This window comes from Ursus americanus, chromosome 22, assembly GCF_024610735.1.
Source record: "Ursus americanus isolate L20-20 chromosome 22, mUrsAme1.1.p, whole genome shotgun sequence".
Lineage (NCBI taxonomy): Eukaryota > Metazoa > Chordata > Mammalia > Carnivora > Ursidae > Ursus > Ursus americanus.
Window position 1 is genome coordinate 23,840,615 of NC_142148.1, and position 25,067 is coordinate 23,865,681.

Below are 25,067 nucleotides of genomic sequence, written 5' to 3' on the forward strand. Positions count from 1 at the left end.
TCAGTAAGTGCTGGAATAAAAGGATCGTGGAAGCCCAGACTCTCACACGCTAGAGTCAAGAAAACATTTTTTGAAAATGTTTTAAGTTCAATTTAATTAACATATACTGTATTATTAGTTTCAGAGGTAGAATCCAGTGAGTCATGAGTTGCATACATCACCCAGGGCTCATTACTTCGAGGGCCCTCCTTAATGACCATCAGCCGGTTTACCTCATCCCCCCACCCACCTCCCTTCCAGCAACCCTCAATTTGTTTCCCATAGTTGAGTTTCTTACGGTTTGCCTCCCTCTCTGTGTTCGTCTCATTTCATTTTTCCTTCCCTTCCCCTCTGTTCATCTGTTTTGTTTCTTAAATTCCACATATGAGTGAAACCACATGGTATTTATCCTTCTCTGACTGACTCTAGTTCCATCCATGTCATCGCAAATGGCAAGATTGCATTCTTTTTGATGGCTGGATGTTTTCTTGGGTCAAGAAATGTTTTCTTACTCAGCCATCAAGAAAACATTTCCTGACCCAAGAAAACATCCAGCCCCCTCAGGGAAAGGGTCCAGCTTCAGCCAGGGACATTAGAGACCTGGATACACAGAGTTCCTTATCCCCATCCCAAGGATACCCAGGTCTATGGGCTGAAGCCAAGAGACACCACAAAGTGGGTTCCTGGGCCTACATCTGAGAGGGTTAATTCATTCCACAAATATTGGTGCCTTTTGTGTGCAAAACCAGATACATTTCTGACCCTCCTGGAAGCAGTGGGGCAGTCAGATACATAATCAGACTATTTCGACATGATGATACATAGTTGCACACACCCCCGTTTGAGCCTGAGGGCTCCTCCAAAGGGAGAAGCCTATCTGCGGGTGGGCGCAGCTGGCTCCTGGGACTCTCCCAGGCTCCCTCACCACCCCTGATGCAGCAGTCTAGGATGAGAGGATTGAGGGGTTCTGGGGGAGTCCTGTTCCAAGCTCTCCAAGAAATCCCCCACCTCAGTACCCAACACCCAGCAATGATATCAAGGCCCGCCCAAGGGACATGTACAAATCTGAGAGGGCCTGGAAGGAGGGTTGTGGAAGGACCTGGGGAGGTGGGGAGACACCCTGATAGAAGTGGAGCAGTGGGAGGGGTCTCCCCAGAACTGCATTATTCCATCTCATCCCCATTGAGGGGCATCCTCAGGATCTGGACCCCAATCCCTCATTTGGCAGCCTCCTAATTAATTCAGAGTCTAAGTGCTGGTCCCTGGAGCTTGGGCAATCCAGAGGGCCCTTTGGCCAATGGGAGGGCTCCTTCCGTCTCCACCCCTCTCCACTTTTCAAGTTGGAGGCCTAAGTGTCTGCAAAAGCAAACACCCAAAGGGCAGGTTCAAAGGGCAGACAGTGTGGCTGGCTCCAGGGCCTGGCCTGTCTCTGCCTATTATTTAGCGCACCCCGCAGCCTCCCCAGAGCCTTGGGCTGGCGCCTGGCTGGGAGAAGGCCAGTCTGACAGTTTTTTGTCCACTGTGGCCTTGAGCAGAGAGGGCATGAGTGGGGACCCTCCAGGAAGCGCTTGTGTATTCAGCCTGATTTTTTTTTGCATATATAGGCAAATAGTTGTTTGTGTTTTTTCCCCCCTTTTAAACAGATAATGACATACCAGACACACTGTCCTGCACGGTCCTTTCTTTTTTTTTCACTTAACATTTTATCTTGATGATCGGACATTCCATATCAATAGATAAATACCTTTCTTTTTAAGAAGTGGTGGCATCTCTGTAATCCACAATTTGGACTGTACCATTATTTATTTAACAGGTCTACTGAAGGACATTGTTTCTGTTTCCAGTCTTTTGTTCTTACTGTCATTTTGCTCACATGTGCTTAGTCTTTGGGATAAATTCCTAAGAAGCAGAACTATTTGGTCAAAGGGCACGTGAGTTTGTAATCTTGTTCCCGGAATGTTGCCCGTGAAAGTTGGGCCAAGGTACCACGTATGAGGGGCCTGCTTTCCCACAGCCTCATCAACAGATAGCCAACAGTTATCACACTTTTTAATTTTTATCAATCTGATAGTAAATGTAAAAAGAAAATTGACCATCCCCCCCAAACCATATGAGGAGCCTAGTTTCCACCCCCAGGTGCCACTAATAAAGAATCCCCCCCGATTCTTTTTAAATATATATTTTTTCCCACTATGTAATGATGAGAGGGTCAATCTACCAAGATGACAAAGCAATCCTGAGTGCCTGTGCGCAAAACAACAGAGCTGCAAAATATGTGAAACAAAACTGATAGAACTGAAAGGAGAAGTAGACAAATCCATAATTACAGTTGGGGGATTTTAATATACTTCTCAACAATTGATAGAACAAGTGGACAGAAAATCAGCAAAGACACAGAAGACCTCAACAGTATCACCACCTACAGTATCTACTTGACACGCACAGAATACTGCTCCTGACCACAGAACACAACTTCGCTTCCAGTGCCCAAAGAACACATACCATGGTTGACCATGTCTTTGGTCATAAAATAAGACAAATCTTAACACATTTAAAATAATTGAAATCCTATGGAATGTGTTCTCTGATCGCAATGGACTCAATCTTAGAAATCGTTAACAGAAAGATAATGGGAAGATTTCCAGACACTTTAGAACCTAAATAACAGGCATGGAAATAGTCCGTATGTCAAAGAGGAAGTCTCAAGGGGAAGTATGAAAAAAACATAGAACTGAATGAAAATAAAAGTGTAACATATTAAAATTTGTGCCAAAGCAGTGCTGAGAGGCAAATTCATAGTACTAAAAGGCATATATTAGAAAAGAAGAAAAGTCTCAAGTCAATCATCTAAGCTCCCACTGCAAGAACATAAAAAAAACAGAGCACAATAAACCAAAGCAAGCAGAAGGAAGGAAATAGGGGCACCTGGGTGGCTCAGTGAGTTAAGCATCTGTCTTCAGCTCGGGTCATGATCTCAGGGTCCTGAGAGTGAGTCTCACATCAGGGTCCCTGCTCAGCGGGGAGCCTGCTTCTCCCTCTCCTTCTGCCACTCCCCCTGCTTGTGCTCTCTCTCTCTCAAATGAATAAATAAAATCTTAAAAAAAAAAAAAAGAAAGGAAATAATAAAGAGCAGAAATGAGTTGAAAACAGAAAAAATAGAGAAATTCAATGAAACCGACAGCCAGTTCTTTGAAAAGATTGATAAAACTGACAAAAGTCTAGGAACACAGACAAAGAAAAAAGAGAGAAAGGACACTAATTACCAATATCAGGAATGAAACCGGGATATCACTATAGACCACACAGACATCAAGAGCATAATAAGGGAATACTACAAATACCTCTACACAAATAAATTCACCTTCAACAAGATGGCTCACTCCTCAAAAAACACAAACTACCATGTTCTTACAATGTGAAATAGGTTATTTGAAGAGCTCTATACTATTAAGGAAATTAAATTCATAATTTAAAAACTTTTCAAGAAAGGAATTTTCAGACCCAAATTGTTTCATTGGAGAATTCTATCAAAGTTTTAAAGAAGAATTAACATCAATTCTACCCAATCTCTTCCAGAAAACTGAAGAGAAGAGAATACTTCCCAATTCTTTTCTTTTTTTCAGAGAGAGAGAGAGAGAAAGCACGTGAGCGCAAGAGCGGAGAGGGGGCAGAGGGAGAGAGAGAGGCCCAAGTAGGTTACCTGCCTAGCATGGAGCCCAACATGGGGCTCAATCTCATGACCCTGAGATCATGACCTGAGCAGAAATCAAGAATGGGTTGCTTCAGCAACTGGGCCACGCAGGCAACCCCTCAATTCATTTTATGAAGCTGTATTATCTTAATACCAAAACCAGATGAAGATAGTACAAAGAAAGAAAACTAGAGCCCAATATCCTTCATGAATACAGATGCAAAATTCTTTTTTCTTCAAAATTTTAACAAAGTATTAGCAAATATAATTCAGCAATAATTGTAAAGACTTATACACCATATAATTCTTTCAAGATCAAGTGGGGCTTATTCCAAGGGTGTAAATCTGGTTTAATATTTTTAAACCAATCAATATAACCTACCATGTTAACAATTTAAAGGAGAAAAATCTCATGATATCAATTAATACCAGAAAAAGCACAAGACAGAATTCATCATCTGTTTCTGATTTAAAAAAAAAAACAACAGAAAGAGGAACAGAGGGGAACTTCTCACCTGATAAAGAGCATCTACAAAAAAAAAAAAAAAATCTGTGGCTAACATACTTAATGGGGAAAGACTGAACTGAATGCTTTCTGCCTAAATTCAGGAAGAAAGCAAGGATGTCTGTCCTGACCATTCTTATTCAACCACAGTGCTGGAAGTTCTAGTCAGTACAACAATGCAAGAAAAGGAAATAAAAGGCATACAGATCAGAGGTGCCTGGGTGGCTCAGTCATTAAGCATCTGCCTTCGGCTCAGGTCATGATCCCAGGGTCCTGGGATAGAGCCCCTCATCTGGCTCCCGTCTCCCTGGGGAGTCCGTTTCTCCCTCTCCCTCTGCTGCTCCCCCCACTCATGTGTGCTATCTCTCTCTCAAATAAATAAATAAAATCTAAAAAAAACCCAAACAACACTCATGCTTTGCTGGTGGGCACACAGGATAATGGTACAGCCCCTCTGGAAAATAGTTTGGCAGTTTATTCTTATAAAATTAAACATGCAGTTACCATACAACCCAGCAATTTCACTTTTTTAAAAAGAGATTTTAAGTATCCTCCATACCCAAGACGGGGCTTGGACTTACAACCCCAAGATCGAGGGTGACACACTCCACTGACAGAGCCAACCAGTGCCCCCCAGCAATTCTACTTCTCAGCATTTATCTCTGAAAAACTAAAATTTAATGTTCACATAAAAACCTGTATGTGGATATTCATAGTAACATTATTTATAATAGTCAAAAACTGGAAACAATCCAGATGTCTTTCAATGGGTGGCCAGTTAAACCAATTAGTGCATCCATACCAAGGAATACTACTCAGCAATAAAAAGGAACAAACTTTGATAAATGCAGCAACCTGGATGAATCTCCAAAGAATTATGCTGAGTGGGAAAAGCCATCCAAATAGGTTACATAGTGTAGGATTCCATTTATATAGCATTCTTTTTTTTTTAAGATTTTATTCATTTATTTGAGAGAGAGTGCACGCACACATGTGCACCTGGACACAGAGGGAGAATGAGAGAGAGAAACAGACTTCCTGCTGAGCAGGGAGCCAGATGCAGGACTCAATCCCAGGACTCCGAGATCATGACCTGAGCTGAAGGCAGATGCTTAACCAACTGAGCCACCCAGGCGTCCTATATAGCATTCTTGAAATTACAAAATTATAGAGATGGACTATGGATTAGTGGTTGGGGGAATAGAAGCAGGAGAGAAGTGGGTGTGGCTATAAAAGGGCACCGTGAGGGCTTCTTTTTTTTTTTTTTTCATTTTAAATGACACATTTATTTCAAGATCTAACAAGTATTCCTACTAAACTGAGATTTGATGTTACAAACTTGTTAATCTATTTTTTTTTAAGATTTTATTTATTTATTTGACACAGAGAGACAGCCAGCGAGAGAGGGAACACAAGCAGAGGGAGTGGGAGAGGAAGAAGCAGGCTCCCAGTGGAAGAGCCTGATGTGGGGCTCGATCCCAGAACACTGGGATCACGTCCTGAGCCGAAGGCAGACGCCTAACGACTGTGCCACCCAGGCACCCCCGTTATTCTATATTTTAATTTAAATTCAATTAATTAACATATAACGTATTATTTGTTTCAGGGGTACAGGTCTGTGATTCATCAGTCTTATATAATACCCAGTGCTCATTACAACACATACCCTCCCCAATGTCCATCACCCAGTTACCCCAACTCCCAGCTCCCTCCCCTCCAGCAACCCTCAGTTTGTTTCCTAAGTTTCTCTTATGGTTTGCAACTTGAGGGATTCTTGTGGTGACGGAAATGTTTTGTATCCTGACTGTATCAATGTCAATATCCTGGTTGTGATATGGCGCAGTTTTGCAAGATGTCTTTATCAGGGGAAACAGGGAAAAAGGACCACAGCACCTCTCTGTATTATTTCTGTATTATTTCTTACACCTGCATGTGAATCTTCAATTATATCAAAATAAAAAGTTTTTTTTTTTTTAAGGCGAATGCTTATAGTTGGAGAGTGTATGGCCAAGTTTTTTCACCCAATAAATTAGAAAATACTTGAAATTATTATAATTACACCCAGTTTTCGAGAGTATCAAGAATAGGAACCAAATTTCTGGAGGGTAATTTGACAAGTTGGATCAAGACTGACAAATATTAGAGCGCCTGGGTGGCTCAGTCAGTTAGGTGACCAAGTCTTGGTTTCTGCTCAAGTCTTTACCTCCAGGTTGTGAGACCGAGCCCCCGTGTCTGGGCTCCGCAGTCAACAAGGGAGAATGCTTGAGATTCTCTCTCTCCCTCTCCCTCTGCCCCTCCCTCCCACACTCTCCCCCCACCTAAAATAAATACATCTTTTTTTTTTTTTTAAAAAAAGGACTTTCACAAATATTGATATTCCTTAAGCAAATAATTCTATTTCTGTTTGTTTATCGAAGCCATAATGAATCAAAAGTGGGACACATTATTTCAGGGAAACTGAAACAATAGATGCTTGGCTGCATAAATTGAGATACACCCATAGGCTGGAATTTCCGTAATAAGAGAAACTGCATAGGGGGCGCCTGGGTGGTGCAGTCGTTAAGTGTCTGCCTTTGGCTCAGGGCGTGATCCCAGCGTTCTGGGATCGAGCCCCACATCAGACTCCTCTGCTGGGAGCCTGCTTCTTCCTCTCCCACTCCCCCTGCTTGTGTTCCCTCTCTCGCTGGCTGTTTCTCTCTGTCAAATAAATAAATAAAATCTTAAAAAAAAAAAAGAGAGAGAAACTGCATAATATAGGACTTAAGAACAAATTTTGGAGTCTGACCACCTGGGTTGAAATTCTAGTTTCTTTACTTATTAACTGTGTAACTATGGGGAAATTACTTAACCTTTCTGGGCCAGTTTCCTCATTTGCAATTTGAGAAAAACCTACTTCTTAATATTATTATGAGGATTAAATGAGCTACTATTTACAAAGCACTTTGAACACAACCAGGCATAAATTGAGAGCATTATGAAGCTAGCTCATGTGAAAATTTTAGATATAAAAAAAGAGGTATGGGGTGCCTGGGTGGCTCAGTCGGTTAAGCATCTGCCTTTGGTTCACGTCATGATCCCAGGGTCCTAGGATCAAGTCCCGCATCAGGCTCCTTGCTCAGTGGGGAGCCTGCTTCTCCCTCTTCCTCTGCCTCTCCCTCTGCTTGTGCTCTCTCTCTCTTTCTCTTGCTAGCTTTCTCTCTGTCAAATGAATAAATAAAATCTTAAAAAAAAAAAGAAGAGGGATAAGACAGTCTATACAATATGATCTCAGATATAGAAAACATATAGATGCAATGAAAAGAGATCAGGAGGAAATGTATCAAAATGATAATAGTCATAATCTCCGAATTAGCTTGAGTTTCTTTTTTATACTTTTCTATATTTTTTACATTTCACATAATGTATCTGTGTAATAGAAAAATTATTAATTTTCCAACGTGAGAAAATGGACTTAAAAGTGCTCTGTAACCTATAAAGTGCTATATCCATGTGAAGGTAAAGAGCTTTTTGATTAGCACTAACCCTCTAAGGTGATATTATTAGTCTTATTCCCATTTTACAATAGAGGAGAAAGGAGGCTCAGAAAGGTGCTGTGCCTCCCCAAGGTCCACAGCAGGAGTGTAGACAAGGAAGTCTGAGACTTGACAGGCAATGGGCCAGGTGGAAGTTAGCTCCACCAGAGAAGGATGACAGTAAAAGAGGAATGGAAATCAGGGCTAAGAAACAAACTGGAAACTAAAGTATCTCAGGCTATTTGGCACAGAATCAGACTGTGGCAAACTTTCAGTGGGAGGATCTCCCTAGGTTCATTCTGGAGCAGGAATCTTTTGTTCCAATGGTACAGAAATGTACATTTCAACAATGTATCATTTTCACCTACTAAAGTAGAAGAAAAAAAACCCCCCAAAAATCCACAACAAAACCAAGAATAATATAAATGCTGGTAAACATGCAGTAACTTTAACTCAGACACTACAGATGATTTTTAGAAAATATGGCAATAAAATCAGGAGGATCCTTAAAAATGCTTAAGTCCAGGGGCGCCTGGGTAGCGCAGTCGTTAAGCGTCTGCCTTCAGCTCAAGGTGTGATCCCGGCGTTCCGGGATCGAGTCCCACATCGGGCTCCTCCGCTGGGAGCCTGCTTCTTCCTCTCCCACTCCCCTGCTGTGTTCCCTCTCTCGCTGGCTGTCTCTCTGTCACATAAATAAATTTTAAAAATCTTTAAAAAAAAATGCTTAAGTCCAGGGATGCCTCAGTTGGTTAAGCATTTGCCTTTGGCTCAGATCATGATCCGGGGTCCTGTTTAGTGGGGAGCCTACTTCTCTCTCTCCCTCTCCCTCTGCTGGTGTCCCTGCTTGTGCACGCTTTCTCTCTTTCAAATGAATGAACAAAATCTTTAAAAAAAAAATGCTATGTCCTTTGATCCAGTTACTCCAAATTCTAGGACTTTTCCCCCCAAGGGAATGATCCAAAATATATAGGGAACTCTGCATGAATGAACAACTCATTAAAGTTCTAATAGTGAAAAAATAGAAAAATCTGTGTGATACATCCACTCCATGTGAACTTTAAAAAAAATTATCCTCGTACACGTTCTCTTATCTTGCTGGAGTATAGGTTACATGGATGTATGTATTTGTCAAAATTCATCTGTATAATACTTAAGCTCTGTGTATATCACTGTTTACCAACTGTATACTCTCTCTCTCTTTTTTTTTTAAGATTTTATTTATTTCATTTGTCAGAAAGAGAGCAAGCCCAAGCAGGGGGAGCAGCAGGCAGAGAAAGAAGCAGGCTCCCCACTGAGCAGGGAGACCGATACGGGACTTGATCCCAGGACCTGTGATCATGACCTGAGCCGAAGGCAGACGCTTAACTGACTGAGCCACCCAGGCATCCCATAAATTGTATACTCTTGAAGAAGGACATGGGGGGGGGTTTTCCCCTACCAGATATCAAGATTTACTATAAAGCTTTAGGGGCTTCTGCCTGGCTTAGTTGGTAGAACATGCCACTCTTGATCTCAGGGTCATGAGTTCAAGCCCCACATTGGGCATGAAGCCTACCCCCCCCCCAAAAAATTACCATAAAGCTTTAGTCATTTCAATGGGGTAGAGTTGACATAGATCAATGCATCAAAATAGAGAGTGCAGAAAGAACCATGTATTTATGGACACTTAATCTGTGACAGGGATGGCACTGTAGGCCCTGGGGGAAGGATGCACTAAGTGGCGCTGGGACAACTGCTTATCCATATGGGAAAAAAAAGAAACCGAATTCCTACCTCATACCAACCATATACATACTTGAATTGTAAAACTTTGGGAAGACAATACAGGAGATATTCTTTATGAGCTTGGGATATTAGACTTTCTAAAACAAGACAAAAACTCCCACTATAAGGGAAAATATAAATTTGACTCCATTAAAACTGAGAATTTCTATTTATCAAAAAACATAGAGGTTGAGAAGACAAACCATAAACCCGGAGAAGATACCCGCAACACGTAAGATTGGTATGCATCCAGAATATGCAAAGAATTCCTATTAATTGAAAAGAAAAAACAAACCACCTATTTTTAAATGGGCAAGACATGAGTGGAACTTTCACAGAGAAAGGACTGCAGATAGGATTCATATGAAAAAATAACATATGACTAGGCGCTCGACCTCATTAGTAGTCACATAAATCCAAATTAAAACCACAGTGAAAGATCATTTCATACATGCCAGGTTGGTAAAAAATAAAAATTGATAACAGGATGTGCTGGTAAGGGGATAGAACAATAATTTTTACCCAGAGTTGGTGGGGATATAGACTGGTGCAACCACTTTGGGAAACGGTTTCCTATTGCTTAGCTAAGTTGGACATGAGCATACCTGAAGAACTTAGAGCAGTATTATTTGTAGTAGAAAAAACTGGAACTCAGTGCCCAGCAACAATTTAATGAATTAGTAAATTGTGGTATATTCATACAATGGATTATACAGAAAATAAATGAGCCACAGCTACACTATCTACACAAATGACTCAAAAACAATGTTGAGAGAAAAGCAAGTTGCAGAAGAATATATATGGTATGATTTCATTTATACAAAGGTAAAAAACAGTCAAAACTAAACAATGTGCTGTTCAGGGATAGTCACATAGGTAGTAAAACCCATTAAGAAAAGCAAAGAAGAAAAAAGAAAGAAAGAAAAGCAAAGGAATGATTAAGACAAAATTCACTGTAGCAATAACTCCAGGGGTGGGGAGAAGGGGCATGTGATTGAGAAGGGAAACAGGTGGCTTCTGGCATAAGGCAGTGTTTTAATCCATGGACAACACATGGATCAGCTTGATAGAAATGGTCACAACAGCCGTAAGTGTGGGTGAAACGGCACAGTAAGGATAGAGCAAGAGGAAAAAGGAACATCAACCCTTAAAGGCATTAGAGAAAGAGGAAGTTGCAAAGGTCAGAGAAGGAACTGAGTGAACAGGAATAAACACTGGGAGGAGAAACAGGAAAGAGGAAGCCAAAAGCACATTAGGTGCTGCAGGGGAGTGGGAATGCAAGCAGAGGCACATCTGTTGGATTCAGCCAGGTTTCCTGATGACCTTGGCTGCAGAAATTTTTGCCAAGACATGGGGGTAGAGGCCACATAGCTGAGAACTGAGTGATAGGTGACAAGTGCAGATCCCTAAAGGGAAACTGAAAAAGTTTGAGGAGAGGAAGAAAATGGACTGCAGCTGGGGTTTGGGTGGGGAGCAGGGTTCCTTTAGAGATGTTAAAGGGTCTTCAGATGACCAGTTAAAAACACGGGGACATATATTTTCACATTCATCAGGTCAACAAAAATTTGTTAGACTGACAAGTGGTCACAGAGATATGGAAAAACAGGCCCTCTCAGATATTGCTGGTGAGAGGGGGCTAAATGGTAAAACTACCTTGGAAAGCAATTTGGCAATATCTAGGAAAGTTACAAATATGTCAGCCCAGAAACTCCATCCCTGGGTACATTCTGCCCCAGAGATATCCGCACATGTGCCCTAAGAGACAAGTACACAAATGTCCGTTGCTCCATGTATGCAATAGCGATAGAATGTATATAACCTGCACATTAGCAAACAGAACAGTTAATCATGGAACGTATACATGAAATTCTATCCAGCAGCAAAACCAAAAATAAGTAAAGTTATTAAGCTTACATGCGTGACTCGTACAAACGTAATATTGACAGAAAAAAGCAAGTCGCAGAAGGCTAAATACAGTATGGTACCATTTATATAAATACAGAAAAAATTCTGTGAAATGTTTAACGATGTGCACATATGTAGTAAAAGTAGTAAAATGCATGAAAATCTACCTAAACTCACGATAGTGGTTACCTGGAGGGGAGTGTAGAATTATCTGGGATGTGCTAGGTACCTGACATATTGCAACTTTACGTGTAATTCGTTTGGTAGGTGTCATTCGGCTCATTTTACTAATAAGGAAATTGCGGCTCAGGGAGGTGAACTGGTTAGAATAGCAGTTTTACTAGATTTTAACTACGGATTTCCTAGCTGAACGAATGAAAGAAAGAAAGCCTCGGGTTTGCTCTCAGGCCTCTCCCGAAGCTCTCTTCCAGACCCACCGCGGACAAAATCGGGTTATTTTCTCAGCAGGATTCGAAGTCCGTTCCGGCCCCTGCCCCCTCCCACCTTGCGTTGGGCTCCGCCCCGGACCACTCAGCTCTAGCGGGACTCATGAATATGCAAGACAGAGGAAGCTATTTAAAGGCGCCGGCGCCTAGCGCAGATCTCTGCCCAGCGCCGCCCTTCCCGTGCAAGTCCCTACCCTCAGGGCCGGCTTCCTTCGCCCGTGTCCATCACTCTGTGCGGAAACGCCGCCAGCATGTCGGACAAACTGCCCTACAAAGTCGGTGAGTTCCAGGAGTGCAGCAAGCCAGGTCGGCTCCGCGCCCGCCGGGGGCCTGTCGGGAAGGCAGCCGCGGGGCCCTAGCGAGGCTCTCATGGTCCCATTGAATCTTTGGCACGGCGCGATCTTCGCCGCGCGAGGCCGCCTGGGGGTTGGAGTTCTCCTGTTGCAGCGAGCCGGTTGTCGGAGGCGGCCGTGGACTACAAGTCCCGGCGTGCCGCGCGAGGCCCAGTGCAGCGGCGCGGGCTGCGGAGCCGCCAACTGGCGGCGTGTCGTGCCCTGAGGAGGCTGGGGCAGGCGGAGAGCGAGCACCTGGCCGCGGCCTGGGAGTGTTGGCACCTGCAGGGACCTACTCCAGGAGGCCAAGGTCTTGCGTCTGGGCCTGCAACGGCCCCTTGGCCAGCTGGGTGGACCCGGACAAGTGCCTACTCCTGTCTGGGCCTCCCATAGGGAATTCGAGGGCACTGGAGTCCCTAAGGCGTGTGCGGAGGAGAGGCCTGGATAGCGAGCTAGAGGCTGGCACTAGTCCACTCACAGGGGACTTTGGGCTCGTTACTCAGCCTCTGGGGTCACTCTGCTGGTCAACACGGACAGTTGTGCAGAGAATCTCGAAGAAAACGTGGAGTGCTTAGAAAATTCCTTGCTGTCCTATGGATTGAAGTTGATAAACTGACAGTTAATGTTTCTTGGGCATTTACTATGGGACGGGCACCACCTTTGACTTTTTAATTCTACATGAAGTGATTTTATTCTCATGCTTTTTAGGGAAGGGACTATTACTTTCCCATTTGATGATGATTATGCAGAGACACTGGAATAAAGATAGCTTGCTCGAGATCTTAGAGCTGGGAGGTGTTGGAGCAGGATATGAACATAGGCCTTGAAGGCCTCTAAGCACACTCTTTCACCACTGTATATAAGTGAACACACTTGGAGCAAACTTAATGAACTCTCAGCACAAATCTGTTCAGGCTGCTAGCAGTTTTTAAAGTAAATTCGAGACACCATTTAACCTAAAGAAAGGCATCAGTATTTATGGCGCACTTGCAGTGTATTTGGTGATTTGAATGTGTTTACAAAATAATCTGTGGAAGTGGACTTTATCCCATTATACAGAGGAAGAAACTGAGGCACTAGTAGGAAGTACTTGTAAAGATTCTGTGAAAATAGGGCACCTGGGTGGCTTAGTGGATTAGGCGGTTGCCTTGGGCTTAGGTCATAATCTCAGGGTCCTGGGATGGAGCCCTGAGTGAGCTCCTTGCTTAGTGGGGAGTCTGCTTCTCCCTTGCCCTCTGCCCCTCCTTTGGCTTGTGCTCTCTCTCAAATAAATAAAATCTTTAAAAAAAAACAAAACAAGATTCTGTGGAAATAGCTTATCAAGTAGCCAGCTGCCCCCATGAAATTGAAGCCCAGAAAGGTTAAGTCAAGGTCTCATCCGTGCCTGAGCTAGAATGGGGGCTTGTCATACTGTGAAGAGCTCAGCCGGTCAGGGTTGAGGGCTATTTGGAATGTTGCTGATGGGCTAGAAGAGCTAGAAGACGGGGAGGCAGTGAAAGGGGAAAAGAAGAATCAAGAAATCTAAAGATTTTGGCTGAAGTGGCTGGTCAGATGGTGGTTTCATTTCCTAAAATGGGAAGATTGAGGAAGAAAAAGTTTGAGAGGGAGGAGGAGTCCCAAGGGCTCAAATGTGACCCATAATAAATCCAGCTGGGTATCCAAGTAGAGATGCTGAGTCGATAAATTGGATTATATGAGTCCTAAATTCAGGGGAGAAGTTTGGGCTGGAAATAACATGGGAGTTGTTGCCGTAGGGAAGGTATTAAAAGCTGTAATGTGATGAGCTCATCTGGTAAGAGAGAAGAGGGAGATGATGGAGCCCTGAAGGCTTTCAAACTTGAGAGTCAGTTATAGGAAGAGGAGCCAGGAGGGTAGGAAGAAAACCACAGGACGACAGGCATAGAAGCCAAGAAAAGAAAAGGTTTCAGAAGGAGGACGTAATTAGTGGGCAGGAGAAATGTGAACATAGATAATTGACCATTAGATATAGGATCAGGCCAGTCTTGGGAAACCTTGAGAACAGTTTTCAGCGGAGTAGTGAAGTTCCACAACAAGGTGAGAGGACAGGGGATCAAGCCCCACCTGGCAGAGACTGTTCTCTTAAAATAAGAATGCTTGGTCTATAGCTACAGAGGAGAAGGACTAGTGGATGGCACGAAGGAAATAAGGCATAGTTCTGAATTCTTCTCAATGAATTGTGAAGTGAGGTCATTAGTTGATGAGAGGTGTTAGGGTTTTGAACAGAGTAGGAAAATAGTACTTTTTTTTTTTTTTTTTTTTGAGAGAGAGAGAGAGCGTGCACGTGCAAGAGAGTACAAGGTAGGGGCAGAGGGAGAGAGAGTTTTAAGCAGGCTCCATGCTCAGCACGGAGTCTGATGCAGGGCTCAGTCTCACAACCCTGAGATCATGACCTGAGCTGAAATCAAGCATTGGACGCTGTACTGACTGAGCCACCCAGGTGCCCCAGCCTAAGGAGAGTAAATTTACTAAGAAAGTGTCCTAGGGTTGCTGAATGCCCCGTGAGATTCGTGGTCTTGGTGTGGTGGTGATTTTCCTCCTGCAGTGCTCACTGGCTTGGGTGCCGTGGAGGGTTAGGTTTAACCAGGGTGGGAGTTTTGCCAAGGAGTTCTCAGAGGGAACAGGGGAATCTTAAACTGTGGAAGAAGTTGAGAATAGAAGGTGGTGTGTTGAGGGACTGCAGAAATCGGTAGGATTAATGCATTAGAGGTTCTGACCGATAGCTTTGCCCTTACTGGAGTTGGGGCTCCAGAGGGAGAGGATTGGAAAGATGGGACATGGCCAGAGTTGGTTTTGAAATCAAGATTTCCAAAGGGGGGGGGGTGGTCAGAATTGGTGATGGCTTGCCAAGGTGGATGGGTGGGAGTGGAGTGAGAGGGTAAAAAGGGAGGGGATGTGTGTTGAGGCACTGTGGGAGTAGGGAGAGGAATATTTCTTCTCTGAAATTGAGAGGTACAGTAGGAAGCAGACTGACTTAGTTTTATTATTTGTTACTGTTAAATTCTCTACCGTCCTTTCTCTCCCACCCACCACCTCTTTGGGTGACTGGCAGGATCTAAATTTCCCTAAAGATAAAAATCACCAGGAGTCCCAGCCCTCATCCTAGAACTATTGAATCTTTTTTGCCAGGGGAGATTTACAAGTATGCCTGATGACTCTGCCCAGGGAAGTTTGTAACCACTGACCTAGGGAATGGGCTAGTGTGGCCTGGAGAGAGAAAGGGTGAAATTAGAGAGAACAGTATTGAGATAGTGAGCGAACTCATTATATATCCTTCTTTCCTGTCTGAGAATTTGGACAAATTTGAGACATTTGGGGTGGCAGATAGAAGCCCAAATATAACTCTCATTACTGATAACATCAAAGCCGGAGGGTGTAGGTGAGTGTTGAAGTCCGATGATCCAGCTAACAAACTGCCAGATTCAGCAGTTACCCTCCAGGTACAGGCAGGGTGAGCCTAGGTAGGTCTCCCTGTGGAAGAACTTGCTTCCTGTAGGCTGGCTGGCTACTGCTTGCTTGCAAAAGGGAGAGCTGAACTGAGCATGACCTTTATTCCTCCCAAGTTTACCAATCAGACAAGTCACTCTGGCTTCCCCTAGGGCAGAGAGAGGCCAAGAGTGTTAGTTACACAGGTGGGTTTACTCCGGGTGGAAAGAAACGTCAGTAGTGGGGAAGCAGCATTTTCATACGCTCAACACAGTTGTTGAGTCCAGTGTGTTGGATATCATTTATGAGTGATGAAGTCACGAAGAATGATGACTTGGAAGATGGAGTGCCAGGAACCAAAATGTTTAAGGAATGAGGAGATTGGTAGGTGACATCAGAAAGGGTAGTGGGAGGTATGTATAGGCTGATAGTTATTTTTCAAGGGGCACTTACCTGTGTTGTAATTTTCACATACCTGTGTGATTCTTTGATTACATGTGTTCTCCCACAAGGCTGTAAGCTGTGGTGAGGCAGGGACCATGTCTGTCTTTTTTGACTACCCTGGGTCCATAAATCCTTGTTGAATGAGAGAGTGCAGTGACCGGATTGCTCACTGTAGTGTTTTGGGTCCACAAGTGGGTGAGTGAGAATGGTGGTGTTTCGTGGTTGGCGGGAGGAGGCAGCTCATGGAACTCCCATCCATCTTGGCCCTGCAGCCGACATCAGCCTGGCCTCCTGGGGACGCAAGGCCCTGGACATCGCGGAGAATGAGATGCCAGGCCTGATGCGGATGAGGGAGATGTACTCGGCCTCCAAGCCACTGAAGGGCGCCCGCATCGCTGGCTGCCTGCACATGACCGTGGAGACGGCTGTCCTCATTGAGACCCTCGTAGCCCTGGGTGCTGAGGTGAGGCCCTCAGCATTTCCTGTGGGGGGTGGGGAAGTCCAATGTGGTGCTCCTGCAGGGGAGCTCCAGCAGGGGCTCCAAGCTTGTCACAGTGCCACCACCCTTTGTGGCGACTATTCTTAGGCATATTTTTGCCCTGACTGGGAAGATAGTTTGAGTTTCTTCAGTTCACATCCTCCTAACGGAGGAACTCTGGGTAGGAAAAACTCAACGCTGATGTCCCACTGAGTCATGTAAGGACTGGCTCTCATTGGCCCCCCAGGGTCATGTGCCCGCCACGGACCAATCATGGTGCCATAAGGATGGTATGCTCTTATTGTTTCAGCCTGGGTTGTAAGTACCAGTGACTGGCAGCTCTTCTAATCTTTCTGGGAATTTTGGAATAATGGTTTCCCAAGACCGAGCAAGGAAGAGCAGCCAAAACCAACTAAGAGTATACTAAGCTCAGTCCTTTGACCTCTTATTTCTTTTCAACATTCACACTCAGTGGTCTGATTTTATGGCTTTAAATACTGTCTGTATGACTACCAAATACATGTATTAGCCTGGACTTCTTCCTGCAACTCCAGACTTAGGTATCCGGCAGCCGATGTGTCAGTCATCTCCACTTAGAGATCTAATAGACATCTCAACCTCAACATGTCCAAACTCATGATTTCCTGTTCCCCTCCTCTTCCTGCAGTCTTCCTCATGTAAATAAATGGAAACACCAGCCTTCCAGGTTCTCTCAGTTGAAGAACCTGGGGTCATCCCTGACTCCTTTTTCTGTCTCACCCCAACAACTAATCCCACAGCAAATTCTGTCATTTCAGCCTTCAGAATAGACCCATCATCACCTCCACTGCTACCATTGCATTTCTTGTCTGAACTCTTACAGCAGCTTCTTCACTTGTCTCCTTGCTTCCTTGTGGAGCCCTTTGCCCTCCACACAGCACGAGGTGATGTTTTAAAACTTAAGTCGGGTTTTGTTAATGTTCTGGCTCCCATCCACTCACTAGTTGTCCCCAACCTATGACTGAAGAGCCTGCTGGGCCTCTTCCCCCTCGATCCAAGGCTTTGCTTGATCCCTGTCCAATGGATGAGCTGTCTGTGACCAGCAGCCCTGTCTTGTTGGCTGTTCTAGGTGCAGTGGTCCAGCTGCAACATCTTCTCTACCCAGGACCATGCAGCTGCTGCCATTGCCAAGGCTGGCATTCCAGGTGAGTCCTGCTTGCTACTGAAGGATGTGGGGATGCTTGATGGGGCTCTGCTTCTCCCTGTTTGCTTCACTGACTCTCACTGTGACAGGGTTTCCCATGGCAGGGGAGAGGAGTCATGGTTGCAGAATTGTAGTCTAGTGATTTAAGGAAAGAGTTGTTTTGTCCCACTGTCATCTAAAATCCTGTGGAATGCACTTACTGGCCCATCTCAAATCATGTAACCAGGGAGGGTGGGAGCTTATGATTGGGAACCACATGATGTTGAGAAGAGGAAGTTCCTTAAAGGAAGGGTGTAGCTCTATTTCCAAAAGAATCAGGGAGGGATACTGGGCAGAAAAAGAGCCTCAGAGGTCCATTGCCTAGGGTCTGATGATCTAGGGGGCTGAGGAAAGACTATCACAAGCTGCTAGAGAAACAGGCACATGTCCGCTGGGACTCGGGGAAGGAAGTGGTTAGCTCTGATGGTGATTAAATAGGATATTCACAATTCCCTTTAACCAACCTTAGGTGGAGGGAATGGGTGGGGAAGGACCCTTCCACAGCCTGGACTGGCAGGTCCCTCACTCCTCAGCCTTATTTGGCTCCGTGACCCTTTTCTGGGAAAGGCCTTGTTTTTAAGACCACTGTCTACCGTAGTTTGGGGGAGGGGGTAGCTGGGCCTGCTTGGCTAGTTTTGTTTTCTCACAGGAGATTCATGGGAACCCAACATCAGTGTCCCAGTCTGGGCTGGCAGTTAGGATTCTGGTGCCTATTCTGGAATGCCCATGCTGAGTGACCTGGGCACATCTTAGCCCCTCTCTGGGCATCTATAAATGATAATGATGGTAATGCCTGTCTCAGAGAGTTACTGTGAAGAAAAAAGAGTTGGACCATGAGGCAGTCAGAATAATGTCTGCCACAGAGAAAGTGCTCCATGCATAGTAGCTGCTGTTAATAATTTTTTGGCCAGACTTAGGACAGCCCACCAAGAGACTGCTGGGCCCTCAAGTCCTTTCAGTGAGGAATGAATCTTGGATCTTGGCTCATGGGTCCACCTGAGTGTGCCTCAGTGGTCCTGTAGCACCTTCATTCTAGCAGTAGGCATTGTGGGTGGGAGCCGTGGTCACTAGGTTGATGTCCCAGTCCTTGGGGCCCAGACAGAAGCGGGGGCAGGGAATGAAATAATTATGTCCAGACACCTACATCTGGGGGGCTGTACTTGGCCTCCATCTCACTTAATCAGTACTATCAGAGATGAAGAAACTGAGGCTCGCAGGGGTGAAGTGATTTGCTCAAAGTCCCACAGCTGTTGAATGTAGAACCAGAATTTGCATTCAGATCTATCTGGTTCCAAGTTCTGTTCTTTTCACCGCCTAAGTCCTCAGAGGGGCTGGAGGTGACTGGGGCTGGGAATTCGGTAGGAGATCGTATTGGCTGTGCTCTGGTGGTTCCCTGGGGCAGGCACCGGTGGGGAGGGCCAGCCCCTGATGCACTGTGCCACTTGACCTCCAGTGTACGCCTGGAAGGGTGAAACAGACGAGGAGTACCTGTGGTGCATTGAGCAGACGCTGTACTTCAAGGACGGGCCCCTCAACATGATTCTGGATGACGGAGGTGACCTCACCAACCTCATTCACACCAAGTACCCACAGCTCCTGTCAGGTAAGTGGGGTAGGGGGGTGCGCAGGGTGTTGGCAGTCTAGATGGGGCCTGCTTGCCCATGTGAAAGCAGCAGGCCTGGCAGAACTCCACTGCCTAGAACAGCAGATTCTGTGGAAGATGGGAAGATGGCAGGCTCTTGCAGACATGCTGTCGCCTGGCCTCCTGATTTCTGATGGTGTGGGGCTGAGGCGGTGGGGGAGGCCTGGGTAAGGTCTGGTTTGAGGACAAGCATAAGGCCAGGGCTGGGAACAGCTGGGAAGGAGTCAACTTTGTTAAATCAGGGTGGAAAGGAATGTAGAGGGGGTAGTGAGGTCAAAGGCCCTGAGGGAGGAAAGGGTGGACTATTCAAGAAACTGGACGGAAGCCAACTTGGCAGCTTCCTTCGCTGGGGAGAATAGCAGGGTGTGGCTGGAGCTTTAAGGAAGAGCAGACATGTGAGGACTTAACAGGCCAAGAGGGAAGAGTTTGGCTTGATCCTGAGAGCAAAGAGAAATAATTGGGTGGTATTAAAAAGATTTCTCTGAAAATATATACATTTGGCTGCTGAAAATGGCTGCTGGCTTCTGTGTAGAAGATGGGTTGTGGCTGGGAGACCAGGCAAGAGACAATGGTGGCAGGGACTAAGGCAGTGGCAGTAGTAATGGAGAGCTTAGGGATTGCTTGGAGATGGAATCCTTAGGTCTGGTGATGGTAGTGACTCCTCTTGCATGCTGGCCTGGAGGATCGGGTAACTGGTATCAGTCACAGAGATGGGATCCCAGAAAGGAAAGCAGCTTTCAGGGTCAGAGATGAAGAATTCGGGTGAGTTGAGGTATGGGCTCTTTGAGGCTCTTGGGGTCTCATCCCAGAGGCACTGCCATTATCCCTTGGGCAGCTCCTTCCTGGCCTTAGCCTCATCCCCTCCTTTCTTGTCCAGGCATCCGAGGCATTTCTGAAGAGACCACAACAGGGGTCCACAACCTGTACAAGATGATGGCCAGTGGGAAGCTGAAGGTGCCTGCCATCAACGTCAATGACTCTGTCACCAAGGTGAGTCCGTGGGGCAGTGTCATGTTCAGCTGTTCATCCCCAGTGCAGCTCAGGAGTAGGCCTCTGAAGAAAGGCCCCTGGGAAAGCTGTAGGCTAGGGACTTGAAGCCCTCATTCGAGGAGGATAAGGGAGTAATAAGTGACTGAGGGTAATAAGTACATTAAAGAGGGAAGAACTATACAATGAGTTTTAGAGCTGGACAACAAGAGCTTTAAAGGAAAGCAGATTCTAGGCAATCTCTCTTAGCAGTTGATCCTTACGAAGCCTTCTGGACTGGCATAGAAAGGCTAGGGAGAACGTCTTGGGCTGATCAGAGCAAGGGGCATATGAGCACATTAGCTGGTGGGGAGAAGTCACAGGAAGTGATCAGCCCAAGACCCAGTAGGCCAAGATGCTGAGAGTGGGTCTGAGGCCCCAGGGCCTTGCCTGCCCCCGTCACCCCTTTGCCCTCTCTTCTTTCAGAGCAAGTTTGACAACCTGTATGGCTGCCGGGAGTCTCTTATAGATGGCATCAAGCGGGCTACAGATGTGATGATTGCAGGCAAGGTGGCAGTGGTAGCAGGCTATGGCGATGTGGGCAAAGGTTGTGCCCAGGCCCTGAGGGGTTTTGGGGCCCGCGTCATCATCACGGAGATCGACCCCATCAATGCACTGCAGGCTGCCATGGAGGGTATGATAGGGCAAGGGTTGGCTGTCAGCCACTGGGGCCAGAGGGGCAGGGCCACCCTGGATGACCCGTGGACACCATCTCTGCGCAGGCTATGAGGTGACCACTATGGATGAGGCCTGTCAGGAGGGCAACATATTTGTCACCACCACAGGCTGTACTGACATCATCCTTGGCCGGTAGGTGCCAGGTTGGGGGTCGCAGGGAGCGAGGAAGAAGGCAGGCTTGGGGCTGCTCTTGTCCCTGACGGTCTTCCATGGGTTGGCACTCCTCAACAGGCACTTTGAGCAGATGAAAGATGATGCCGTCGTGTGTAACATTGGGCACTTTGACGTGGAGATTGATGTCAAGTGGCTGAACGAAAATGCTGTGGAGAAGGTGAACGTCAAGCCCCAGGTGAGAAGCCCCAGCAGGGTGGGCAGATGGAAGACAGGGGGGGATGTGTTTGGGCTGGTCACCAAGAAGGGTAGATGAGGAGGCTCTGGCAACCAGGGCAGTGGAATGGGGGAGGATGAGGGCCTGGTTTCTGGGCCACTTAAATCAGAATCTTAGAGTGACACCAAGACAGCCCATTTTTTTAAAGCTCCCAAGATGATTCTGCTGTGCAACTAAGGTTGAGCACCACAGCTTGATGAAGCATGATGACTGAGAACATGGGATTTGTCTTCAAAATGTCCAGGCTCAAATTTCAGCAACTTAACCGTTTAAACTTTAGTTTCTCTATCTGTGAAATGAGGATAGTTAGTACTTAAATCATAGGGTTGTTATCAGAATGAAATATAATTATTTATATGTATATGTATAATTAATTTATATATGGTCTTAGCCCTGGGCACATGGCAATAATAATGATAATAACATTAGCTGATACTTACTGAGTATTTAGTATCTGCCAAGCCATGTGTCAAGTGCTTTACACATGTCAGCTCATTAAATTCTCACGGCAGACCTGTGAGGTCTATAGCTCAGAGCTGCTTAATAAATATTGGCTCTTAACTAATTGTGAGTGCCAGCCCCTGTGATGGGGGTTGTTCTAGGATGGTTTGGTCCTTTCACAGACACTGTTGGAGGCAGGAAGGCCTGCTGGACAAGAGGGTAGGATGAGGCAGGGATGGACGTTGGGAACAGTGCCCTGCCAACCCTCACTGCTGCTCTGCCCACTTGCAGGTGGACCGCTATTGGCTGAAAAATGGGCGCCGTATCATTCTGTTGGCTGAGGGCCGACTTGTCAACCTGGGCTGTGCGATGGGCCATCCCAGCTTTGTGATGAGCAACTCATTCACCAACCAAGTGCTGGCACAGATAGAGTTGTGGACCCACCCAGACAAGTACTCTGTTGGGGTTCACTTCCTGCCCAAGAAGGTGGGTTTGCATTTCTACTCTCTTAGGGGTCCTCACAGGGTCCTCCACAGGGCAGAAATCATTCTCTCCATTTGGAGTGGCTGTTGTCATCTGAAGGCTTGACTGGGGCTGGAAGATTCACTTCATGTCACTGTTGGCAGGTCTTAGTTCCTCACCACATGGGTCTATTCCCATAGGGCTGCTTGCCTTCCCCTGATGAGATGGGAGCTGGCCTTCCCCTAGTAGAGTGAGCGATCCATGGGAGAGCAAAGGAGGAAGCTGCCAGTGCCTTTTAGGATCTAGTCTCCAAGTCCCACAACATCATTTCTGCTTTATTCTCTTCATTAAAAGTGAGTCACTCAAAAAGTGAGGAGCCGGCTCTACCTCTTGAAGGAAAGGGTATTACATATTTATGGACAAAGAATTGAAGGATATATTTTAAAACAATCACAACCATTTTAATCTAAAAGGGAACTCTTAGCTATATAACAGAGAAGTCTAAGAGTCAGACAATGGACCTAGGGATTCATCTTCCTCTGTGTCTTGGCTGTTTTCTTCTTTACATTCACTTCACTTGTCAAATAGACTTGCCACTGATAAGCTGAGACCAATACCCTCCCTCTTTTAAGATTCCCTCCCTGTTTAGGAATTAAAGAATCCCTGTGTCTGTCATAGAAAATATGTTCTGTCCATAGATAAATTCCAGAGCAGCATTTGGCTGGTTGCTTGGGTTGGTAGAGGGTGAGGAAGGAGATGTAGTTGATGGTCTCACAGGGCTACTTGGAGGGGGGTATGTTGCATGGTTCTCTCTTGAGAAAGGGGAGCTGGGCAGCCAAAAACAACACATCCACTGAGTCTGGCTGTGAGGATAGAATGAAGTAATATGTGTAACACGTATGACAGATACTTCAGCAGAGTAGTTCTTATCTCTGTTCGTAGCTGGATGCAGGTATGGGGTCCCAGAGCATAGCACTGATTCTAGATCTTCCTGTGTTTCTCTCTAGCTGGATGAAGCAGTGGCTGAAGCCCACCTGGGTAAGCTGAATGTGAAGCTGACCAAGCTGACTGAGAAGCAGGCCCAGTACCTGGGCTTGTCCCGTGATGGCCCCTTCAAGCCTGATCATTACCGCTACTGAGAACCAGGCCTATTGTTTGCCTTATAACTGCTGGCCTTGCTGGGGTCCCACCTCTCTTCCCCAAGAGCAAATGGTACCAACTTTGAGATAAGTTTGTTAATGTCCCCCATTGACTCCCCAGAGCTAGTCAGTCAGTCTTAGGCCTCTGCTGCATCCCTCATACTGTCTAAGTGTGGCAGAAGGAATTGAGAAGCCCCTTCTCAAGCACTGGTCATGATAGAAGTACACAGCAGATACCCACAGGGAACCATGAGTTCAGAGGTTTTAGAACTGCTCGCTCAGTCAGTCCTTACTTGGGTTGGAAGTCAGCTTTGGTGGTCACAAAGTGCATGCACTTTACCATCTAGGCCCTCACCTGGTCTATGGACTTTGTACACATGTTCTTAGTTTACTGGTTCACTGGTTCCTCAACCATGACAGATGAGAATGAGCTATATCAAAGAGCAGGGAGGAACTTTGAGAGTTTGATGCCCCTGAGAGCCTGCCTTAGTGCCGAGCATTCTCTTGTTTAAGAGGTTTCACAGAGCAATGAGGTTAGTACATTAAGTTTCTGTTTCACAGAGGTTAGAATATACTGTTAAGGGACAGTCAAAAAAGGATAAGAGAAGTAACAGCCAGCAGTTGAGGGGGCCAGAGAATCATAAAAGCAGGCATAGATATGCCACCTCTTTGTAACATGATGGTTCCTATCACAACCCTGGATCAAAAAGGTTAATTTGGTTTTTAATGTTTATAATGTTAAAAGAGAGCAGGAAGGTGGGTAAATAAAAATTTTTGTGCCTGTTGGGGCGCCTGGGTGGCACAGCGGTTAGGCGTCTGCCTTCGGCTCAGGGCGTGATCCCGGCGTTCTGGGATCGAGCCCCGCATCAGGCTCCTCCGCTAGGAGCCTGCTTCTTCCTCTCCCACTCCCCCTGCTTGTGTTCCCTCTCTCGCTGGCTGTCTCTCTCTGTCGAATAAATAAATGAAATCTTTAAAAAAAAAAAAAAATTTGTGCCTGAAAGAATTCTGAGCCTTTATTATATAGATAATCCACAGCCAACAATGTATGGCATGAGTAAGAAGTAATAGTTGTGTGCCGATGAAGACGAGGGGTTGTCTGCAGGTTGGGGTGATAAAAGCTGCAGGCAAACCTTTGGACTTGGAAGAATGGGTAAAGTGGAGAGAGAATTCTATCTCTTGAGGTATGTCTCTTGTAAACAGCCTGTTTTTTAACCTAATCTGTCATTTAGTAGATGAATTTAGCCCACTTAGATTTATTGTAATCCCTATTAAAATTTTTTCCTCTACCTTATTTTTTTGTGTGTTCCATTCATTTTTTCTTTTTCTCTCCCTTTATACTTTGGGTTGATCCAGTGCTCCTTGGGGGAACTATTATTTATTAAGCATCTGTTGGATGCTAGGTGCTTTGTAATTTTCTTTATTCTCACAATAAGCTTAGTAATAATGTTACCCTAATTTTATATTTGAGAATAGAGACTCATAGAGATTAAATGTCTTTCCTAAAGTCCCACAGTTTATAAGAGGCCACTTACAGGAAATTGAAGACCCTCCTATTTGCTGAAATGGTCA

At 45.5% G+C, this 25,067-nt stretch overlaps 1 protein-coding gene across 1 annotated transcript; it reads left to right on the forward strand.

Annotated features, from left to right (window-relative positions):
* Window positions 1-11,921: 11,921 nt before the first annotated feature.
* On the forward strand, window positions 11,922-24,789 carry AHCY (adenosylhomocysteinase). The gene is made up of 10 exons (XM_045806586.2): window positions 11,922-12,081; window positions 16,295-16,485; window positions 17,609-17,684; window positions 19,176-19,325; window positions 20,242-20,354; window positions 20,817-21,024; window positions 21,113-21,200; window positions 21,300-21,417; window positions 22,189-22,383; window positions 23,367-24,789. Exons 1-10 carry the CDS (start codon window positions 12,054-12,056, stop codon window positions 23,496-23,498), a joined length of 1,299 nt encoding a protein of 432 aa, XP_045662542.1. The 5' UTR covers window positions 11,922-12,053; the 3' UTR covers window positions 23,499-24,789.
* The last annotated feature ends 278 nt before the right edge of the window (window positions 24,790-25,067 follow it).

Coding starts and splice junctions, on each gene's coding strand:
- AHCY (XM_045806586.2), top strand. CDS start 12,054: ATGTCGGACAAACTGCCCTACAAAGTCG. Junction 21,025..21,112: donor ACTGCAGGCTGCCATGGAGG/GTATGATAGGGC, acceptor ATCTCTGCGCAG/GCTATGAGGTGACCACTATG. Junction 21,418..22,188: donor AGGTGAACGTCAAGCCCCAG/GTGAGAAGCCCC, acceptor GCCCACTTGCAG/GTGGACCGCTATTGGCTGAA.